The sequence below is a fragment of the Sus scrofa genome, chromosome 14 (assembly GCF_054392235.1).
Source record: "Sus scrofa isolate SSC_HxYL_T2T_F1_AM1 chromosome 14, Sscrofa_HxYL_maternal_Yorkshire_Landrace_v2.0, whole genome shotgun sequence".
NCBI lineage: Eukaryota > Metazoa > Chordata > Mammalia > Artiodactyla > Suidae > Sus > Sus scrofa.
Window position 1 is genome coordinate 90,615,842 of NC_139396.1, and position 24,616 is coordinate 90,640,457.

General features: G+C 33.3%; 1 protein-coding gene across 2 annotated transcripts in view; it reads right to left on the minus strand.

The window, feature by feature from the left end:
- Window positions 1-295: 295 nt before the first annotated feature.
- Window positions 296-24,616, minus strand: part of LOC146396850 (uncharacterized) — a 241,208-nt gene continuing 216,887 nt past the window's right edge. The window contains exons 6-8 of one of the 2 annotated variants that reach the window (XM_084997060.1): window positions 21,187-21,275; window positions 16,857-17,020; window positions 296-3,442 (exon numbers count right to left, since the gene is read on the minus strand). In XM_084997060.1, coding sequence (XP_084853186.1) covers window positions 16,973-17,020; window positions 21,187-21,275 — 137 coding nt within the window. In that variant the 3' untranslated portion in view covers window positions 296-3,442; window positions 16,857-16,972. Of the gene's footprint in view, window positions 3,443-16,856; window positions 17,021-21,186; window positions 21,276-24,616 lie in introns of those variants that run through there. The other variant, XR_014827990.1, reaches the window with a different exon arrangement.

Consider the following 24,616-nt stretch of genomic DNA (forward strand, 5'->3'; position numbering starts at 1 on the left):
GGGAAATTTGATGATTGGTAAATAAGAACAGAGAAATAGGAAAGATTCTATCAGTTGACAGTTTTTAATAAAACATCTTTCGTATTCAGTATTCAATAAGGTGCTTTCCCAGCAACTGCACCAATAACAAGTTAAAAATGAAAAAGTATCTGCTGACTCCCATTTTTACTTTATTAGATATACAAATGGTAAAGACTTTAACATGTGCACATGATTACTCTGAATTATAGTATTTGAAAAGAGATTTTTAGAAATTGTTACTGTTATGTTGGTGTGAACTGTCCTAAAAAGAGCTGGTTAGGTGAATGATGATGCTAATGACCTGCTGAGAGTGCTTTGAATGATTAAATCTAACACTAATGAATTATCTTCAGCTGTCCTAATAACAGCTAGCTTTTCCCATACAATTTAAAAAAAAAAGATAATTATCAAAAGCAGCAGAGGCAATCCACACCTATAATATGCATTATATGTTATGAATTAATTATATCTAAGATAACATTGGTCTCATTAATATCATGGTCATGACAATCACATTAGAAATTAGAAACATCAAAGACTTGCAGATTGGGTATATATAGATTAGCCAATGTGCCATTGTTCACTTTTTCTAACTAAATCAGTTTCATTTTGTATTGATTTAAGAATTTTCTCCCCCAATTTGTGACAGACTGTCAAATATTCACTTAGATATCAGTATTTTAAGACATTTAGAAACTACAAAATTTGAAAATTTTTATTTATTTGAAAAAAAATCATTTGAAAAATTTAGTCCACAAAACGAGTTAACCTGCTGTACATGGTGTTTTAAAAATATAAATTTAAACATATATTTTTATACCCATAGATATACCTGTGTGCGAAAATCTATATATGTGCATAAATGTATATATACACAATACATGTATGTGTACATTTATATATCTATATTCAAATATAGCGTGTATATATATATATACACTTTGTGTGTGTGTGTATATATATATATGAATATACACGTATGTGTGTATTCAAATAAAAGAACACAAAAAATCTAAGAATGAATAACCACAAAAGATTAAGTGGAGACCAAGCAGCTATGCCATGGTAACTTCCACATAAAATTCCAGAAAAGGACAAATGTAAAAGAGAACAAATGCACTTAAAGCAGCACAGGGAAACATAAGTGTCATTACCAAAAAAGAGACAGGAAATAAGATCAGATAACCCCCCCCCCAAAAAAAAGGAAGGATATAATGGCACAAATGCATTAAGGATGAAATGCATTAAGAATTAAATACATGGAGGATAAACTTTTATTTAAGCAAGCTGGAAGTCTATTTCAGATCACAGGAGAAGTGGCAGAGGGCTCATTTGGAAAAACAAACTGGTTGACCTCTCCCTCTCCTGGATTTGTGCTATGCAATAAGTAAAAATGTCATTAACCCAGAGGTTAAACAATTAGTGTGGAAATTGGAAGAGTAGAAACAGGAGAGTGTCTCCAGAAACCACTAAGTAGGTAACAACCACCCTGAGAAGACCAGCAGCAAGAAATTGAAACTTAAATCATACAGCATATCTTCCTACTCCTTTTACTCCACTATGGATTGAGTGGACATGTAAATTATAATTATCACTCTACAATAGTATGCACACCATCAAGAGCCATAAAATAATAGTGGAAACTATAAAAGAGAAGAACCAAACCAGACAAATCAAATCAATACGTAAAAGTAAAAAGATGTGCCAGGCTAAGTTAATGACAGAATAAATACTGATACTATGAAAATTAAGTTAATCACATGCCTCAAAGCTCACACAAAACCAACACATGAAGGATTGTGGACAATGCGTGAAATATATAAAACAATAAAGCTTCTCGGTGAAAATATAAGAAAACCTATCAATGACGACCGGGTAGGCAATGATCATTTAAATAGGACTCAAGGGTAGCAACTATAAAGGCAACACTGATAAGAATTTTTTGATCCAAATCAAAAATGTTTTCATTAAAAGACAGGATTAACAGAGTTAAAATGCAAGACAAAATCTGGGAGAAGTTCTTTGTAATACTTACATTATACAAAAAACAAAAAAGTGTATCGGGAATACTCAAGAGATGCTACAAAACAATAAGATGACCTACTAAAAATGGACAGAATTCTGGAGAGGCACTTAAAAGATGATACTTAAATGAGCAGTGAGTTATAAGAAGGTGTTCACCATCATTAATTACCAGAGAAAAATTAAAATTTCAATACTACACTTTTACAGCTCTCTCTAGATTGACTACAAGGAAAGAGAAAAGTTTGCAAAGTTGAGGTAACACAATGAATACTTACTTTAGTGTGTGTGAGTTTCTGTTCAGGGCTTTCCTACTTTCTGTCTCCTTTATTTCTTTAAAAGTGATACACAAATGACCACATCCTGGCTTTCTGTGTCTATCATTAATACTAAAATGTGCTTTCATTAAATGTGCTCATCCTATGCTTATGATGTATATTTCTCCAGATGTTTTCACTACACTGGTGCTCTACATACTTGTCCCAGGTGGGTGAGCAAACCCACTGAAACACAAGATATTGAAGAACTGACTGCTCACCTCAATAACTCTGGGATCACTATGCTCATGCTTTTCCAATTACCTTTAGGAGAAACAGTTTTAGTTTATTTTTCACAATTTCTTAACAGTAGATACAATGAAAAAATTACTAGATGAATAGTGACATGTTTGAATGTTGTGATAAGGTCAAAAGTTTTTAAATACTCTCTCTTTTGGTACTTATATCTTTATAGACAGTAGTGAACAGTCTGAAAGCACAGGCTCCAAATTACATAGGAAAGGATAATCAGGGTCTCAGGACAAAACAGATGGCACAATGAAATTAGGATAACTTGGGGTTTTAGTGTAGAAATTATTTCCAAATGTTATGGGCAAGGGACTGAAAAAAAATAAACAAAAATAATAACCAGAACCTCTATTACAGAGGAGAATTCTTGGTTTCATAGAAGTTAAATAAATTAAACCAGGTTTCACAGCCCATAAACTCTTAATTTATGATTTAAAACCAAACTTACTGAGAAGAAAACACGAGATGACCTTATATTTGAAAAGTGTTAATTGGACAGCTAAAGCATATAAAATTAAGGTACGATAGACTACTTAACAGTCTATAAATTAACAAAATAAGAGTATAGGCTGAATGCATGAGTACTAAGGAAATTAAAGGAAAGTGATCAGAAGAAAATAGCGGAAAAATTAGTGAAGCTCATCAGCATAGGGCGACTTGAGAAATTCCTGAATTCCAGAGTATGTCAGGAAGAAATTACTGAACACATACCATTGAAGAAAAGGAGTTCTGATGGAATGAAATGTGGCATCAGAAAAGTCATCAAGGTGGGATCCAGCAATTTGTACTTGGAAGTATCCAAAGATTCTCTCAGTCAACACAGAGGATGCATGCTGGGAAATAATGTGAGATGACTCAGAAATAGCTTTCCATCATCATCTAGGAACTTTCAGATCCCACACTAAATAATTACTTTTGAAAGGATTATTGGCAGAAAGATACTCTTCCCGTGTACATGGTTTTGACATCTTTACTTTTTACTTTATTTTTCTATTGGTGAATAGTTTTAAAAAAATGCAGGTTTCATGTTCAAAATAAATTAGGAGAAATGGAAAATGTGTTACTGCTCCCACTTCAATAATTAGCTGAGGAAATTCATTCTGAGGTTTAATGGAGTCTTTGAAAAAAGTTTGCTAAAAAGCAGAATCATCGCCTTTCAAAGTTTACTGTTTTCCATCTGTCACTCTGCCATGAGTACCTCTTCATTTATATTAATTTTGCAAAATTAGACATAAAACATTTGTTGTGAATAATAGTGTCTGTCTCAATTTGTTAGCCAAACTGTAAAATAAATCCAAATATGCAGTTAATTCAGATTTAATAAGAATTGCATGTTGGTTAAATAATAAATCACAGGACTCTGAATCAAAGCCTTTTACCAGGCAAGCACATAATGAACCCTTAAAATGAATTAATATTCCAGTCCTGAGGATTTGCAAAAACCTATTTGCCCAGTTTATTCCAGTTAAAAAATTATAAATTTCTTGCCAGTTTTCTAAAAAAAAGTATATGAATTGTATATGTCCTTCTTTTCTTCAGTTTGCTAGTATAAAACCAAGCATAAAATGATACAGTGATTGTTATAGTAAATTCCAAAGATTTAGTTATCAGCATAAGATACACTAAGCTACTGTGTTTGTGTCACAGAGATCTTATAAATAAAAGTTGCATATATATATATATATTCAATTTATTTCCTGAAAGGTTTTAACCTTAGCCTCTTTAACTTTGTCAGGATATGTTCATTTGTTCCTAACAGTGAATTACAAAACAGCATTTTCAGGTATGTTAATTGATGAATTTTAATCTTTTTCTCATCTTCAGTAGTTATGGTTCATGCCCGAAATGTGCAGCTATCAGTCAAAATTTGCTTTTAAAATATGTGGTTGTTAATGAATGAATTAACTTAACTGTTAGCATGACAGACTCTAACATATTTCCCATTTGTAGTTTTTTATTAACTTTAAAAAGTGAAATGATAAATATTAGACATATTGGAACAATTTAAAATGTAACTAAACATAAAGCCAACCAGGTGCTATTACAAATCATGTGTTTTCAATTAAATGCCCAGCATCTGCAAGTTAATTTTGTTAGACCAATGTAGCTGCATCATCAACAAAAATATTCATCATCATTAACACTTTCAGCTGGCAGAAATTAGCAGCAGATGTTATGGAAGTTTCCCATGTTTATATTCAGAGATGTTTAACATTCCCCCGTGAATTCAAAATAGCAAAACACAATGAATCATGTCCCTGAAGTCATAGAAAACCATATTTTGCATCATAATAACCATTTGTCTAAACGGAAATTCATCTCAAATTTGTTTCCCTTCAAAGGTAAGGAAGCTAAGTGTTGAGTCTCAATAAAAATGCTCTTCATATTGTCTCAGACTAAAAAATTAGATAGTTTTGTTTACATAATGTTCTTTTGTTTTTGTTTATATAATATTCTAAAAAATCATTTCATTTATTTTCATAACATTCAGTCTCCAATAAACTAACTAGATGATCTCTTTATTGTATCATTTTATTGTTCAACATACATATCAAATAAATATTTATTTAAGGTTTATACTATTTTATTATGACCTTAAGAATTTTTTGTTTGTTTTTAAATTAAGGAAGTAGCATCTTCATATATGGTATGAAACAAGAAAAGTATTTTAAAAGGGCAAAAATAATAAAATACTCCAAAGTTAATGAGACACCAAAATCAGCTTCTAACTACAATTTAACATCACACTTAGCACTGAATTTTCTCATAGCAAAGCCAAAAAGGAGCTGATCTTATAAACATAAACATTTTTCTAATATCAATTTTGAGAAGTAATTTCTTTGTGGGTCTTGATAGAAGATGTGAGTAATGGATGGATGACATTTTAAACAGAGTTTGCAATAGAAATAACAGTGATTTCTAAATAGTATAACTTTTATCAACACTGATAAACACTGAAAACAATGACATTTAATTATAAGCCCTGAGGGCATTGGGTGCAGTGAGAGGTTAGATTGGTGATGTACATTTCTGATAATGTTAGTAAATTAAACATTAGAGGAGTTCTGGTTAGGAAATTCTAGAATGTTTGCCCAAACTTATTTCATGGGCACTAAATCACTAAAGTGTTCTGCGATAAAAGTATTTTTTACTTAATGCTGGGAGTCTTGGGATGTTATCTGATCCTCTAACCTTTCGTAATTTATTAGTTAATACCAATAAGAAGTCCTGCCACAAAAAAATCTGGTTATCTTTGTAAACTCTGTGTTTCTTAAAATTACTTAATCATAAAATTTATTTTTCACATAACATGTTTTAAACAAATGATGTATTCTTTAAATAATATTCCAGAGAAAAGGTTCTATAGCTTTCTAATATGGCAGGATTGATAACTGGCCTGGCATGTGCCCAAATAAAGTCAACTAAAAATTATAAACATAATGAGTGGTGGTTATTTCATTGTTGTTTTCTCTGATTAATGTACATCAGTTTGTTATTTCTCAGTAATTAAAAATATGTATACAACATCCATGCAACATGGACATTTGTCATGAAGAACTGGATTTGAACCCAAATGGAAAGTCAGTTTGTTTTTGTCTAGAGTTGAACCACCAGGTTCTGTTAGGAAGTACATATTAAAAAAAAAAAAAAATGAAGGGGCTTTCAATTTGCTCAAGTCCTTTTGGAAAAGAAAAAAAAAAAAAAAAAAAAAGCTTGAACATATCTTAGGTTGGAATCCCTAGAATCAGAATCCGATATGGGAGACTCTTGATTTTTTTTTTTTAATTTTCCCACTGTACAGCAAGGGGATCAAGTTATCCTTACATGTATATATTACAATTACGTTTTTTTTCCCACCCTTTGTTCTGTTGCAACATGCGTATCTAGACAAAGTTCTCAATGCTACTCAGCAGGATCTCCTTGTAAATCTATTCTAAGTCGTGTCTGATAAGCCCAAGCTCCCGATCCCTCCCACTCCCTCCCCCTCCCATCAGGCAGCCACAAGTCTTTTCTCCAAGTCCATGATTTTCTTTTCTGAGGAGATGTTCATTTGTGCTGGATATTAGATTCCAGTTATGAGTGATATCATATGGTATTTGCCTTTGTCTTTCTGGCTCATTTCACTCAGTATGAGATTCTCTAGTTCCATCCATGTTGCTGCAAATGGCATTATGTCATTCTTTTTTTATGGCTGAGTAGTATTCCATTGTGTATATATACCACTTCTTCCTAATCCAATTGTCTGTCAGTGGACATTTGGGTTGTTTCCATGTCCTGGATATTGTGAAGCATGGGGACCAAGTTACACATACATGCATACATAATTTTTCTTCCCATTGTTCTGTTGGGATGTAAGTATTTAGACATAGTTCTCAATGCTACACAGCAGGATCTCATTCTAAATCCATTCCAAAAGCAGTAGTTTGCATCCATTAACCCCAAGCTCCTGATCCCTCCCACTCCCTCCCTCTCCCCCCAGACAGCCATAAGTCTATTCTCCAAGTCTATGATTTTCTTTTCTGTGGAAATGTTCATTTTTGCTATATATTAGATTCCAGTTATAAGTGGTATCATATGGTATTTGTCTTTCTCTTTCTGGCTCATTTCACTCAGTATGAGAATATCTAGTTCTATCCATGTTGATGCAAGTGGCATTATGTCATTCTCTTTTATGGCTGAGTAGTATTCCACTGTGTATATATACCACTTCTTCCTAATCCAATCGTCTGTTGATGGACATTTGGATTGTTTCCAGCTCTTGGCTACTGTGAATAGTGCTACAATGAACATGCGGGTGCATGTGTCTTTTTAAGCAAAGTTTTGTCTGGATATATGTCTAAGAGTGAGATTGCTGGGTCATATGGTAGTTCTATGTATAGATTTCTAAGGTACCTCCATACTGTTCTCCATAGTGGCGATACCAGCTTACATTCCCACCAACAGTGCATGAGGGTTTCCTTTTCTCCACACCCCCTCCAGCACTTGTTTTTTCTGGACTTATTAATGATGGCCATTCTGACTGGTGTGAGGTGGTATCTCATGGTAGTTTTGATTTGCATTTCTCTTATAATCAACGATGTTGAGCATTTTTTCATGTGCTTGTTGGCCATCTGTATATCTTCCTAGGAGAAATGTCTTTTCAGGTCTTTTGCCCATTTTTCCATTGGGTGATTGGCTTTTTTGCTGTTGAGTTATATAAGTTGCTTGTATATCCTAGAGATTAAGCCCTTGTCGGTTGCATCATTTGAAACTATTTTCTCCCATTCTGAAAGTTGTCTTTTTGTTTTCTTTTTGGTTTCCTTTGCAGTGCAAAAGTTTGTCAGTTTGATTAGGTCCAATGGGTTTATTTTTGCTCTTATTTCTGTTGCCTTGGGAGACTGACCTGAGAAAACATTCATGAGGTTGATGTCAGAGAATATTTTGCCTATGTTCTCTTCCAGGAGTTTGATGGCGTCTTGTCTTATTATATTCAGTCTTTCACCCACTTTGAGTTGATTTTTTGTGCATGATGTGAGGGTGTGTTCTAGTTTCTTTGCTTTTCATGCAGCTGTCCAGGTTTCCTCGCAATGCTTGCTGAATAGACTGTCTTTTACGTATTTTATATTCTTGCCTCCTTTGTCAAAGATTAATTGACCGTAGGTGTCAGGGTTTATTTCTGGGTTCTCTGTTCTGTTCCATTGGTCTGTCTGTCTGTTTTGATACCAGTACCACACTGTCTTGATAACTATGGCTTTGTAATATTGCCTGAAGTCAGGGAGACTTATGCCTCCTGCTTGGTTTTTGTTCCTCAGGATTGCTTTGGCAATTCTGGGTCTTTTGTTGTTTCATATAAATTTTTGGATTGTTTGTTCTAATTGTGTGAAAAGTGTCATGGGTAATTGGATAGGGTTTGCATGGAATCTGTAGATTGCTTTGGGTAGTATGGCCATTTTTACAATTTTAATTTTTTCGTCTCAGGAGCATGGAATATCTTTCCATTTCTTTGCATCTTCTTTAATTTCCTTGATTAATGTTTTATAGCTCTTGGCATTTAAGTCCTTTACCTCCGTGGTCAGGTGTATTCCCAGATATTTGACTTTTGGGGGTGCAATTTTAAAAGGTATTGTGCTTTTGTGTTCCTTTTCTAATACTTCATTGTTAGTATGCAGAAATGCACTGATTTCTGAATGCTAGTCTTATAGCCTGCTACTTTGCTGAATTTATTAATAAGTTCAAGTAGTTTTTGGGTTGAGTCCTTAGGGTTTTCTATGTATAGTGTCATGTCATCTGCATACAGTGACAGTTTTACCTCTTCTCTTCCTACTTGGATGCCTTTTATTTCTTTTGTTTTTCTGATGGCTGTGGCTAGGACTTCCAAAATTATGTTGAATAGCAGTGGTAAGAGTGGGCATCCCTGTCTTGTTCTGGATTTGAATGAGAAGGCTTTTAATTTTTCTCCATTGTGTATTATATTTGCTGTGGGTTTGTCGTAAATGGCTTTGATTATATTCAGGAATGTTCCCTTTATACCCACTTTGGTGAGGGTCTTAATCAGAAATGGATGTTGTACTTTGTGAAATGCTTTTTCTGCATCTGTTGAGATGATGCTATGGTTTTGACTTTTGTCAATGTGGTGTATGACGCTGATTGATTTGCATATGTTGAACCATCCTTGTGAACCTGGGATGAACCCCACCTGGTCATGGTGTATTATCTTTTTTAGATGTTGTTGGATTCGGTTGGCTAAAATTTTGTTGAGAATTTTTCCATCTATATTCATCAAAGATACTGGCCGATAGTTTTCTTTTTTAGTGGTATATTTGTCTGGTTTTGGAATTAGGGTGATGTTGGCATCATAGAATGTCTTTGGGAGTGTTCCTTCTTTCTCAACCTTTTGAAAAAGTTTAAGGAGGAGGGGCACCAGATTCTCTTTGTATGCTTGGTAGAATTCACCTGTGAAGCCATCTGGTCCTGGGCTTTTTTATTTGTAGGGAGTGTTTTTATGACATATACAATTTCATTTCTAGTGATCGGTCTGTTCAGTTGGTCTGTTTCCTTTTGATTCAGTTTTGGCAGGCTGTAAGATTCTAGAAAGTTGCCCATTTCTTCCAGACTGTCAACTTTGTTGGCATATAGTTGTTCATAGTATTCTCTTATGGTTTTTTGTATTTCTGCAGTATCCATTTTGATTTCTCCTTTTTCATTTCTAATTTTGTTTATTTGGGTTCTACTCTCCTCTTCTTAATGAGTCTAGCCAGGGATCTGTCAATTTTGTTTACCTTTTCAAAGAACCAGCTCTTGGTTTTATTAATTTTCTCTATTGTTTTTTGAATCTCTATTTTATTGATTTCTTCTTTGATCTTTATAATTTCCTTCCTTCTGCTGACTTTAGGTCTTTTTTGTTCTTCTTTTTCTAATTCATTTAGGTGGTGGGTTCAGTTGTCAATTTGAGATCTTTCTTTTTTTTCAGGAAGGCCTGTATTGCCATGAATTTCCCTCTGAGCACTGCTTTTGCGGCATCCCATAGATTTGGAGAGGTTGTGTCTTCATTACCGTTTATCTCAAGGTATTTTTTAATTTCCTTCTTGATTTCCTCATTGACCCATTTGTTTTTTTAGTAGGTTGTTGTTTAGTCTCCATGTAGTAGGTTTTCCCTCATTTCTTTTCCTGTGGTTGATTTCTAGTTTCCTGTGGTTGATTTCTAGTTTCATGCCATTGTAGACAGAGAAGATACTTGAAATAATTTCTATGCTCCTAAATTTGTTGAGGTTAGCTTTGTGCCCTAATATGTGGTTGATTCTTGAGAATGTTCCATGTGCACTTGAGAAGAATGTGTATTCTGACTTTTTTGGATGTAGTGTCCTGAAGATGTCAATTAAGTCTAAATTTTCTAGACTTTTCTAGACTGTTTCCTTTAGGATGTCTGTTGCTTTATTGGTTTTCTGTCTACAGGATCTGTCCATTTATGTGAGTGGGGTGTTAAAAGTCTCCTACTATGATTGTATTCCCATCAATTTCTCCCTTATGTCTGTTAATATTTGTTGTTTGTATCTGTGTGCTCCTATATTTGGGGCATATATGTTGATGATAGTGATATCTTCTTCTTGAATGGATCCCTTAATTATTAAATAGTGTCATTCTTTGTCTTTCTTTATGGTTTTCATTTTAAAGTCTATTTTGTCTGATATGAGTATTGCAACTCCTGCTTTCCTGTCTTGTCCATTGGCATGATATACTTTTTTTCCCACCCCCTCACTTTCAATCTATATGTGCCCTTTGTCCTAAGGTGAGTTTTTTGTAAGCAACAGATTGAAGGTTTTTGCTTTTTTATCCACTCAGCCACTCTGGGTCTTTTGATTGGAGCATTAAGACCATTGACATTTCAGGTGATAATTGATAGATGATTATTTATTACCATTTTAAACCTTTTTTTCCAGTTGATTCTATGATTCTCCATTCTTTCTTTTTTTGGTTGGATTGTCTCCAATTATTTTTGGCTTGAGTGTTTTTCTTTTCATTTTTTGTGAATGTAATATTTGGTTTTGATTTGCTGTTGCCCTGTTTTTTAAGTATGTTAACCCCTTCCTATAATTGTGTGTTTTAGCCTGTGAGCCCTGTAGGTTCAAATACTTCACTACCATACTAAAATTTAAAAATAAAGAAAATTAAAAAAAGAGTCTATGTATTTCCTTACTTCCCTTGACCACATTTTATGATTTTGATGTATCTTTTTTACTTTTTAATTTTATTTTGTTTTAAACATGTTCATAATTAGATCTGTATGCTGGCTTATTTGAGTGACTGCTTTCTGATTGTGGTTTCCTCCTTCCTAGTTCTTCCTCTCTCTTTTGTTTTTTCCATGAGATTCTTGCCATTATTGGAGGTTTAAGTTCTTCTGCCAGCATTTAGTTGCTGTTCTGTGTGAGTCGTTTAACATGTAGATGTGTTTTTTTTGTGTGTGTGTTTGTGGGAGAGGGGGCCAGCGCATCCCCCTACTCTTCTGCCATCTTGCCTTTCTCTTGCAGATGTATTTTATCCTGTTAAATTGTGAAATATTAGCAGTCTGTCCCTTTTTTTTTTTAAATAGTACCACTGGCAGCTCATTAACAGTATAAAACTCAGAAAATGATTTCTAAAGCAATTATTGAATACTAGGTCATCTCCAGTTCCTGACATGCAACAACATGTTTTCACATTTCTACTCAAAGGCCACAGGTTCAACAGATACAATGTGTTGAAACCTAATCTAATGAGCTACACCTTCCAACCTGCACTGAGCCCTCCTCCACTGCTTCCACATCTTAGTAAATGTCACTAACATCTTTTCAGGAGATATCTTTAATGTCTTTCTTCTTCACTCCACATACCTCATCTATGATCAAGTTCTTGTTTTCTCTATTATCTCTTGAATTCCTTTATCTTTATTTCTTAGCAACAAATTGGCAGTAAAAACCACAATAATTTCTAGCTAAATTTACTAAACATATATCATTATTTGTTTTACTGCATTTGATTTTAACTTCCTTTAAGATACTTCCACACTATAGCTAGAGCTATTTTTCAAAAGCAATTCTAACTGTATAATTTTCCTTTATAAACTCTACCATTGCTTGTTATCAAAGCAGTGAACAGATATACAGCATATCCTTGTAATGCTGGCTTTGCTTCAATCTTACTTATCATTTACTCCTGTTCTCTAGTATCACTTTCCCAAAGTAAATTCTTTTTCTAGTCTTTAATTTTTGAGGTAGAACTCAGGCTTTGACATTTGGTACCAGTGTAACTTTTGAAAGCAGGTCTTTAGATGAGATTCTTAAGCAGATGATATGAGCAGCATGATGGGTGGTAAGTTGAGGGGTGATGAAAGAGTATGCAGTATCTTTATGTGATAAGAGTCTCATGGATGGAGGGTGGGATGAGGGAAACCTAAGAGGGGAAGCACTGCCTGATAAAATAGTGGTGGCATCTACACAATATGAATGACCTTATCAAGGTCATTATCATCTCCACCTCCTGGTACACAACTGTAAATTCTCAGCCTTACCTTACTTGAGCTAACCGCATTACTTGATACAGTTGGTAATTTGTTCCTTCTTAGCCTCTGGTAGTATATATTAAATATTGTCCCTAGTTCTCATATTTCACACATATTTTTCCTTAATATTTTATGGTTACTCTGATTTTGACCAACCTCAAAGTATTAGAAATTCTGAGGGCTCTGTTTTTAGTCCTGGTCTTTTCACTATTTTCATTCACTCTCCAAGTGATCATATACTGTCTTATGGATTTTATTACCAGTTCTGTGATGGCAATACCTTATTTTATAATTCTAATTCTAACTTCACCTTATATATCAGGCATATTTTCTACTCAAAATCTCTCCTGGCTATTTAACAGATATATTTGTTTTTGATACATTTTTCCATCTCCAACCACATAATATCCATAAAAACTCCTATGAGCTTTTCCTGAGATATTCAAAATCTGATGACTTTTTAGAACCATTCCATACTTTTCCAAACCAACCATGACTGCTCATTTGTATTAATGCATCATAATTTGTTCCTAAATTCCACACTTGCCCTACTATACACAGTTCCCAATGCGACCATCTTAAACCCAGTCAACTTAAGCCATTTTTAAAAACTCAAAACCAGCCAATTTATCTGCTCTTTGTGTCATCTAAGTCCTTATCATTGCCTAAATGACTGTACAAGTTTCATTCCTGACTAACTCCCTGAACTCGTCTTATAATTCTTCCTGTACTGCTCTAACCATTCTTGCATTTTGCTTTTCCTCAAACATATTTTTCTCAGAATGTCTAAATTGTTCACTTCCCTCTTTTTCATATAATTGTTCAAACAATATGTTTTAAGAAAATGGTACCCTTCTACAGCATTACTCTGTATCACATGTTGCTGCTTAAATTTTGTTCACAATATCTTTTATCACTTCTGGATATTTTCTTATAATCTTATCAACTCTAATATAATGCCCATTCTTTGAAGGCAAGACCTGTATTATGTTTAACATTTAGACCTTAGTACTGAGATTTCATGAGACATAGTATATTACAAATATTTTTGATAGAATCGAGCAGACTGATCACTAGAAATGAAATTGAATATGTAACAAAAAATCTCCCTACAAAACAAAAGTCCAGGACCAGATGGCTTCACAGTTGAATTTTACCAAACATTCAAAGAAGAACTTATACCTATCCTTCTTAAACTCTTCCAAAATTTTGAAGAAAGAACACCCCCAAAGACATCCTATGAAGCCACCATCACCCTAATACCAAACCAGACAAAGATACTACCAAAAAAGAAAATTATAGGCTGATGTCTTTGCTGAATATAGGCACAAAGACTCTCAACAAAATTTTAGCCAAATGAATCCAACAACATATCAAAAAGATCATACAACAAGACCTAGTAGGATGCATCCCAAGTTAACATGGATGGTTCAACATATGCAAATCAATTAACATCATATGCTGCATTAACAAAATAGCCACAGAAATCAGACAAACAAAAGAAATAAAATGTATCCAAATTGGAAGAGAAGAGGAAAAATTGTCACTCTATGCAGATGACATGATACTATATATAGAAAACCCTGAGGACTCCACACAAAAACTACTTGAACTGATCAATGATGAATACAGCAAAGTAGCAGGATACAAGATTAATATCCAGAAATTGGTTGCATTTCTGTATACTAACAATGAAATATTAGAAAAGGAATATAAAAATACAATACCTTTTTAAATTGTACCACCCAAAATTAAATACCTAGGAAAAAAATCTGACTAAGGAGGTGAAAGACATACATGCTAAGAACTATAAAATATTAATCAGGGAAATTAAAGAGGATTCAAAGAAATAGAAATATATTCCATGTTCCTGTATTGGAAGAATTAACATTGTTAATTGGCCATACTACCCAAAATAATCTACAGTTTCAATGTGATTCCCTATCAAATTACCCATGACACTTTTCACAGATTTAGAACAAAGAACCCAAAAATTTATATGGAACCATAGAAAACCCAGAATTTCCCAAGATATCCTGAGGAGAAAAAAAAAAAAGAAAAGCTGGAGTCATAACTCTGCCAGACTTCAGGCAATATTACAATGTCACAGTAATCAAGACAGTGTGCTACTGGTACCAAAACAGATATACAGACCAATGGAACAGAATAGAGAACCCAGAAATAAACCCAGACACCTGCGGTCAATTAATCTTCAACAAAGGAGGCAAGAATATAAAAGGGGAAAAAGACAGTCTCTTCAGCAAGTGGTGCTGGGAAAAAACTGGACAGCTGCATGTAAATCAGTGAAACTAGAACACACTCTCGCACTATGCACAAAAATAAACTCAAAATGGCTTAAAGACTTCAATGTAAGACAAGACACCATAAAACTCCTAGAAGAGAACATAGGCAAAACTTTCTCTGACATCAACCATACAAATGTTTTCATAGGTCAGTCTCCCAAAGCAATGAAATAAAAACAAAAATAAATCATTGAGACCTAATCAAACTTACAAACTTTTACACAGGAAAAGAAACTATATATATAAAAAAGACAAACTATGGAATTGGAGAAAATAGTTGCAAATGATGGAACAAAGGCTTAATCTTCAAAATAAACAAACAACTCATACAACTCAACAGCAAAAAAACCAAGAACCCAAAGATCTTTCATCCATTTTGAGTTTATTTTTGGTGTTAGAGAATGTTCTAATTTCATTTTTTCTGCAGGCCACTGTCCAGTGTTTCTCGCAATAAGTAGTTATTGAGGAGATTTTTTTTTCAACTGTATATTATTTTATCCTTGCTAGTAGTTCAGTTGACCATAAGCGTTTGGATTTATTTCTGGGTTTTCTATACTGTTTCATTGATCTATATTTCTGTGTTTGTGCCAGTATCATACCGTTATGATTACTATACTTTAAAAAAAAATGTATGATACCATCTAAGAATTTCTCAGGTTCATATAAGGGCTATGGTCTTGTAACCTGAGGATAACAATAAAACCAATAAAACCAGTGCTTTTTGTTTTGTTTTGTTTGTCTTTTTAGGGCCACACCTGCAGCACATGGAGGTTCCCAGGCTAGGGGTCGAGTTGGAGCTATAGCCACTGGCCCACACCAAAGCTCATGGCAATGCTGGATCCTTAACCCTCTGAGCGAGGCGAGGGATCACACCTGTGTCCTCATGGATGCTAGTCAGATTTGTTTCCACTTAGCCACTACAGGAACTCCCTAAAACTAGTTTCATAGGTCTTTAAGAAAATTAAATTCCATAAATCATATGAAACATTTAAAATAATGGCCATCCCAAAAGAAGTATTCAGTTTGTCTTTACCAGTTTCTGATATTTGTGTCATTATCACCTATAGCTAGCTAGCATTTCCCAAATTCCCTTTCATGATATTTTCAAAGGTGAACATTAAACTAAGGGCAAGAAATTCCTTCCAAATATTTTATCACAGATGTTGTGATGAACACTGTTCCAAAAGTCATTGAAAATTACTTGTTTCACAGGCTTTCTTTTTCTAAGGAAAATGAGTAAATGATCAATTAATATACTTATATTGTATCAGAGAATAGACTTATAAATTATCCAAATTGGCCAGACAAATACTGTTAAAATGTAGTTGAATAAAAGTGCTAAATATGATGTCAAAATCAGAATTGTTGATAGTTAATTACAATTTATTTTCCAATAAATCTTTGTCCTCGTTTATTCCTACAAAATAAGGCCTGGTAAATTTATGTTTACTGTTTGAAGAGCAGAGTTCATCCACCAACCCCCTGAAAGTATACTACTACCCATAGTGGCAGAAAGGGCAAGGCAAGTGTTTTGGAATTAAAAAACATAGACTATATCCAGACAAATACCATTATTGACACTAGAAATTCAAAGATCCACTAGTAACCTTAGAGAGTATAAAATTTAAAATTAATACTTTGAAATGGCTTCTTAAAATACCCTTGTGATCTCATCTGGTAAAACTTAAATATTATTGAATGAGGGCTCTGAAAGTACATCAAAAGGAAAGATCAACACCAAGATGAAAGACAATGGTATTCATAAGATGTGCATCGCTCTTAGAACTAAAGAACTGACAGATCATCACTGTAATGTCCCTAACAGTCTCAGGGGCATGTAGTGCTGAAATAATTTCATATAGCCAGAAAGAAGCTGGTAGGATTTAAAGGATAGTATTCCATTATGAATATCCACCACCAATCAGTTACCTGTCAATTGATGTAAACATGTCAGAAACAGCAATGCCTTTAATGTATTAGAATGATTACAAGATTCTTGGGGAGAAATAAACTATATCTCCTATATACAGGAAGAGACATTGGACTTAATATTTTTTTTCAAAAACACTCAAAGTTGATTTATTTTGAGGACTCTGTGAAAGAAAGAAAACAATAGACATTTTAAGTAAAGCTTTGCACAAAAGTACTGGTTAGAAAAAACTTCTTGATGTTTTCTTAGCCAAAACAAATGTAATGTCACAAATATACAGAGTAATTATTACCTACTGTAGCTCCCATGAATAGTATCTTCTTTCTTGTCAGTTCTGTTTGTTTTTGCACAGAATTTTTTTTTTTTACAACTGAGTTTTTGTCCTAAACTCAATAATACAACTGACAAATAAATGCATCATATAGGTGCCAGAATTCTACTACAAAAATGCATAATTTATTTGGAGTCATAAAAATGATTAAACAGATCAACAGATTTCAAAATGAAATCCCCTTTATAGAATGTGTACAAAATTGGGAGCACTACAACTTTGAAGAAGTATTGGTGGGAGGTAGGGGTGGTGTGTCTAAGACTTTGAAGAATAATGTATGTCCCTGTGTCTGTCCTAGTGCAAATCTCTAGTACTTACTCTCTTAATATCTTAATCTAGTTCTTAATCTTTTTTTATTTCTTAAACACCTCAAAGGCAGAATCTTTCTCTTTTACAGCTTTTAGGAAGCAGAGTTACTTCATCCTTCAACCAGTTCCAGTGAGGAAATACCTGTTTTATATCTCTGAAAATGTTTTCATCACTAGGTCCTTTTTTCCTTATTTTTTTTCTGGTCAAAATGAAGAGTTATTAGGTGTTTGGGGGTGGACTTGAGCGCTAGAATGTGCTACAAGGAGGTTTTTAATATGGTCTAGAAAAGGTGTGTGATCCAGAAAGTAGCCTGAATTCAGTAGCAAGAACTCACTATTGCAAGGGAGGGGCTTTTTCTGATACAGTAAGTTGCTTTTGAACCATCTCAACATACCCAATACTCTCTATTTGTGAGCACTTGAGGATAAATAAAGAAATGACAGTGTTAAATCCAAAAGGATGATATTTCCAGGAGGCTCAACTATTACTCTGGGTTCCAGCTGCCAGAAAGAATCACTAGGATAAGAAAATATGTTGGTAGTGATGCTGGGAGATCAGTAAGAAAAAGGTAAGAAATTCTAGAGAGCAGAGCTTTGATAGGAACTACCTCAAGGCATCTGAAAAGTAATGCCACTTGGTGGGCAACAAAGTATGATATTAAAGCAGTAGGCAGGAATGGCGAATTAGGTATTAACAGGAGAATGAATATATTAATTCTGAGGAGGTCACAGAGTGATTTACTATTCAGAAATTATAATGAACAATCTACAACTACACACAACAATATGGATGACTAGCACATTCATGGAGCAGAACAAAAAATGTACACATGTATTTTTACATAAAGAAAAACAGCCAAAACTAATTTATACTGAAGAGAACAGAATAGCAGTTACTCTCTTGGGAAGTGTTAAGTCAGGAAAGGGGGATGTAGGAAGCTTCTAGAACACTGGTAACATTTTATTTGTTGATCTAATTGCTGATTATTCAAGGGGTTATATTTGTGATAATTTATTGATCCGTATACCTATGATGTGTGCAATTATATAGTATGTTACACTTCAATAAGAACTTTTTATAAGCTTGAAAATATAAGAAAATACTCAAGAGTTTCACAGAGAGAAACAGCAAGAAAAGTCTCATAGAGAGATGAATAGAGGTAAGATCCTATTATATGGTAGGTAGGGATGCTGAATTTAATCTACTTAGACAGTTTTACCTCAAGCCTCTTATAACAACTCAGCCTCTTATCTCAGTTATTACTCTTTTTAGGCAAAAAAAAACCCCATCAATTTGTAATGTTCTTACCTTGCAGAAAAATAAATTTAAGAGAAAACATCTTTTCAGGATGAATAGAATACCTCACTTTAAATTAACTGAAAATATAGCAAAACTGTCATGCAAAAGCAAAAGGGAAAAAACTGTCATTCCATATGTAGATATAAAAAGTGAAAAAAATGATAGCTATACCCAATTCTAAAAATAGAAAACTCCTTAGTAAATAACTATAGTAAATGATAAAAATATATCATCAGTTTTAATAAGGTCAACCATTAGTAAACAATTAAAAGATAACAATTTTCTTCAAAGGAAAAAAATTAGAAATTCAGTGGTTTTAAAATGAAGTTTCTGGTACTATACATAAAACAAATAAGGAAATAGAAAACTATAAGCAAAAAATAATCAAAACTTTGGCCACCCTGGCATCATAAAATCATGTTCAAATTAAAAGTTTCTATTTAGTCTATTTGTGGGTTTGAGTGATATGGCTGTGACCACATAAAGAAATGTCAGTAATTACTATTACAAGCATAAGAAGAGTCTACTAAACAAAGCTATTCTCTAGACTTCCAGACCCTCACATATTAAATATTATATATGAAATATATACAATGTATATGTTAATTACATATTTTTGCACTGTGTTATAAGTATTTTCAGGACTCTGTTTGTTTTTTGTTTAGTGCATTTAGTGCATTTCCAAGTTAAAAAAGTTAAATATGTAGGCAAATTGCTATTATTTTCTGATATGGCACTTTTGTGACACACTTGGAAAGCCTTTTCCATCTAAAGTCATTATATATTGAGAAAAAAAATCTGGGTATTTTCTGAGAACCCAACAATAGAGCTTCTTTTTTGTTTTAATGTTTACACCTCTGAGCCATCTGAACATTATTTTTATGTTAAGTAGTGGAGTAGGTATAAACTTTACCTTTTTTCTCAATGAATTTTCTGTTGTCCCAGTAAAATTTTTTGAATAATCTACTCCCCACTCCACATTCAATGTCATGTCTTCATATCTGGGGATATTTAATTGATTCTTAGTTACATATCATTGATCTGTCTACATGATTTAATTACACTGAGTTATTACATGACTTTATTACATGTTTTATTACCTTCATTGAGATTATATTTCCTAATCATTAAATATTTTACTTGTAAAATTGACCTTCCCTATTTAACTTTAATCAGCATTAAGGAACATCTTTCCATGTCAATGAATATTGTGATACATCATTACTTATACACATAGATTACAAAGAGCATGAATATGAGTTCACATTATGACATCAAAAAAGATATTGGAATTGAATGTCAGAAACATGTTCTGCAATAGCATATACTTTAAATGTTAGCACAGAATATCTCTGGGTTATAAATTGGTAGTAGAATGGGTATGCTTTTTTTCTGTTTTTCTGTTTTTTTTAATGGATCTTCTAAATTATTGTTGATTATTTAAGCAAATGATTCATTTTTTAATTAAAAATTTTCCTCCTCTTCTTTAAAATCTCTATTGATCAGATTTCTCTTAGAATAATATGAGATTTCTTAATGTGGTACTGAAAAAATGCCCTTCACCTTCTAACCTCTTTACCCACACTGATTTTTTCACATTGACCTGAACATCCTATGTCCTTCCACACCTTTTTTCCCCTGACCGTTTCTCTTGTTTCTTCTCTGTAAAGCTTTTACTGGAATTTTACAGTTTGCTTTCTTTTTTCTACACTCAAAGAGTTTTGTTTATAACTTTATAAGATCATGTACTATGTTGTATTATACATGTTTTACCTATCCACGACTGTGTTCTCTAGTACACTGAGTTTCTTAGGGCAAAGCTTTCTTTAATTTTTTTCTCTGAATTCCCATCAGTGTACTCAACTACTAATAAGTAGTCAATGTTTGTTGAATGAACAAATGAGTGAATGGGTGAGATTAGATCAACATATGGGTAGTTTTAATCTGAGGTCTACAGATTGCACCAGAGTGATAAGAAAATGTGAAATAATGAGTACGAACTTAAAATTTTTCTTTTGAACAATTGGACAATTTTGTAAATATCACTGAATTTTTTTCTCCTATAATTTTAAAACACAAAGAGACTGCCAAACCATAAGGGGGAAAACAGAGCATTCATTAATTCATTCATTTATATATTCAAGAAATATGAAACAGAGTTTAAAATACCTGTCCTCCAGGGTTCACAGTTTTCTAGACTCTCAGAAATCCAAAATCAGCCAGTACAAGAATTTTGACCCAAATGTGCTTTTAAATAATTAGATGACTGAGGGGGCCAAATTTCAAGATCAGCCTGAACTAGCTTATTGTTTCTATTTCTTATTGAATTGCCTTACGTCATGAACCTGTCATCAGAAAAGAAAAATCTTTAGAATGAATTATATCCTTACCTTGCTTAAATCTAAATTCTTAAAGAACACAGACACTGTCTCCTTTTTCAAAACAATTGTGTCCTCAAGCCTGTCAGAGTTTCTGGTTCCTAAAAGTAAAGAATGAAGAAGTGAATGAACCATACTCTCAGTATCATAAATTTTAAGGCACATATGTAAATTTTGTAACTCTCTGTTCAAGCAAATTACACTACTCAGTTAATAGGGAAGGAATAGTGATACAGAAAAAAAAATAGTGCATTAGAAAATAAATAGAGATGTGCATTGCATTTATTAAAGGGCCAGTGCAACTTTGGAAATTACTTATTTTTGCCAGGGCTTCATGGTGCTGCTTTGTATGTGAGTTTAAATTACAGGTATATTTGTACTACTACAAGATAATTTGGTGAAATACCAACAATGACAAAGCTTAAATAATCTTTCATATCATCACTTCTGCTCTTTAACAGCTTGAAAGAATGTTACAAAAGATGTGTGAGACCAATTCTCCTTTCACCTTGAGATGAAATACATGGACTGAGGTGGAAGGATGACACATCTTATGAGACTCTGACAATTATACAAACATACTGATTTCTTGTACAAAAGCAAATAGATAGATAGATGTCTTAAGCTTTCATGTAAATAAATGTGAAATAAATTTTATCTACAAAATTGTAAGAATTAAAGGTTAAAATTTGAGTCACCCAAAATGTCCTTCAAAGGGAAGAGTTAAACCCAGAAGAACTTATGGTCAGGAAAAGAAGCTTGTTTCCTTTCAATGCACTGCTCCAATGGTATTTCAACTTTTATTTCTATGTGTATAATGTTACCATAGTTGACATCTCATAATTATATTTTAGTTTTAGCTCTTGAAACATAAAAACTATTAAAATATTATTTATAAGTAGAATACTCTATGGCCAATACGTGTTCCCATATTTACTGTTATACTAGAATGTATTACATATATGTTTATATCAATATTTAATTTATGTGTGTAAGCCAATGAGCAATATAACCTAATATTCACTCTTCCCTAGAAATTGAATATATCTTGGTGATTGCAGACATAAGCAAACTTGTACCAGACCTTCAGCTGGTCTGATAAATGGTACAGTGTTTTTTTCAAATCAGCTGGGACAAGTCAGGTGACAAATGATTTCCATTAGCTTCAGCAGAATGGAAACAAAACAGATCAATACAAATGATTTGCAGCAAGTTTAGATCATAAATTTCCTTTTACCCTTGTACATCATTTTAATATAGAAGCTTTTTCTTTTCATAGAAGAAAAAAAAAGTCATTACAGAATTGAAAATTCTAGTTACAGCAAACTGTCCCTGATTTAAGGTGAGACCATTTTAATGCACTATTAATTTTATCCAATGGTACATAACAATATTATTTTAAAATATGACAAACAATAAAAATGTTAATGAGCCATGTTCCAGAAAATTAATTTCACCTGCAAGTTGTATAAAAACCATGAAATGCTTAAGTCTACAAAGTTAGCCTTTTTGTTTCATTTTAATTTGAGATTTTACTGGTTAAGTTTTTCTGTAGGTTTATTTCTTAAGCATTTTCATTATAATGACTTTTTTTAAATAAAAGTATCTTTACTTTCTTGCTTCATATTCAAAAGATATATTTTAGCTTCATGCACTCTATTTCAATAGTAGTAAATTACAGAAAGAAAGGAAGAAAGGAGGAGAATGGAGGAAGAGAAAACAAACAAGTCAAAAATTTAAAAAGCAAATTAAGCTTACTCTTTTGCTGCCTGAAAGATTGCAAAATACATAGCTTTCTTATACAGTTGTGCAGGAATTTGCAAAGATCCATAGGACCACACCCAATGGTTATCAGGGGATTTCTGAGAGTTAATAAAATTATTTATTTATATGATTTTGTAGACCCATAAAGAGATAAGCATAAAACTGTCAGTCATGCTACATGCTCAAGAACATCCATTCTAAATAATGTTCTGCTAACTCAAGGAAAATGTATGAAGACATTTACTGCACCCACAGGACTCCCTTTACTGCTGTAATGAGCAAGTATTTTCATCTGGGCATGGAATATGAAGTTCAGACACACCACCACTCCCTTAGAGACAGCATGAGGAGAGCAGCCAAGATGCATGGACCTGATCCAGCTGACACGTGCTGATTCATGGACAAAGGCAAAGAGACAGTGTCCCTGTTTCCATAGCCTTCCTCATAAGTCAGGTAACCTTTCTCAGGACTATAAGAAATTCCTTTAGAATTTAAATCACAAGGGCACAGCACAAGAAGAAAGTCAGTTTCAGACAGTGATAGACAGGAAGAGAAACAAGCAGATACTACACTTGCTTTTGTGATCCAATTAACTTTAAGGAATCCCAACCTTTTGAGGGGTGTAGAGAGGGGTGGGCTGGGGAGGACATGTGAGCAAGTTCAGGTCCAGGATGCTTCTATGTCCCTAAGATCAGATCATAGTGGAAATCTTCACATTTCACCTAATTTTTCTTAATTTTAAATAATTTCTCTTGATCTGCAATATAGCTTATAGGTAGAGCTCTAGACAGGGTCTGAAAACCTGGGTTCTAATCATGATTCCATTCTTTCTTCTCTGTATGCCCTCTAAGATCATTTAATTAGTCTGGTTTTCAGTTTCCTTATCTGTAACTCAAACAAAATATTATCCACTCTATCTACATCATAATGCCTGTAAGTGTTTGGTTTCCAACCTGTCCTAAGGGGTCTGATGAGTTGATACAGCAGTATAATGTGGTACTAGAATGTATGGAGTCCAGGTACAGACTCTGGATTCAAATCTAGCTTTGCAACTTACTACCTTTGTTAACTTGGAAAAATTATTTAAGCTCTCTATCACCCAGTTGCTCCAACTTAAAATAGAGAAATAATCATGTCTATCAATTAGGATTGGGGTGAGAAGTGAAGAAGTTACTATGGAAAAGTTATTACAACAGCACCTGGATCATGTTAAGTTTTAGCTATTATTGTTATTGCTATTATTACTATTGTGGTCATTATTATCACTTATTATTACAATGATGTGTGTACAAAAATAATAAAGACAATTTTAAACAGGAGTTGAAGAATTTGGGAGAAGACAATAGAGGCTTAGAAGTCATATAAAAAAGCTTTTTGATAGGAGGAATATGCTGGCATTTGTTCCATGAAACAAATCTATGGATACAGCCTTTAGATAAAGAAATGACACATAATCAGCACATAAAAGATATGGCAATTTTTATTCATTCTTCTTGTAAAATTATTCCACTGCATCATGAAATACTACCACTTATTTACTCATTCTACTGTTGATGCATATTTAATGTTCTGTTTGTTGTTGTTTACTATCACACATGTTGCTGCAATGGGCATTTCTGTACATGCCCTTTGGTGAATGTACGTGTGCATACTTGCTCATTATATACCCAACAGTGGA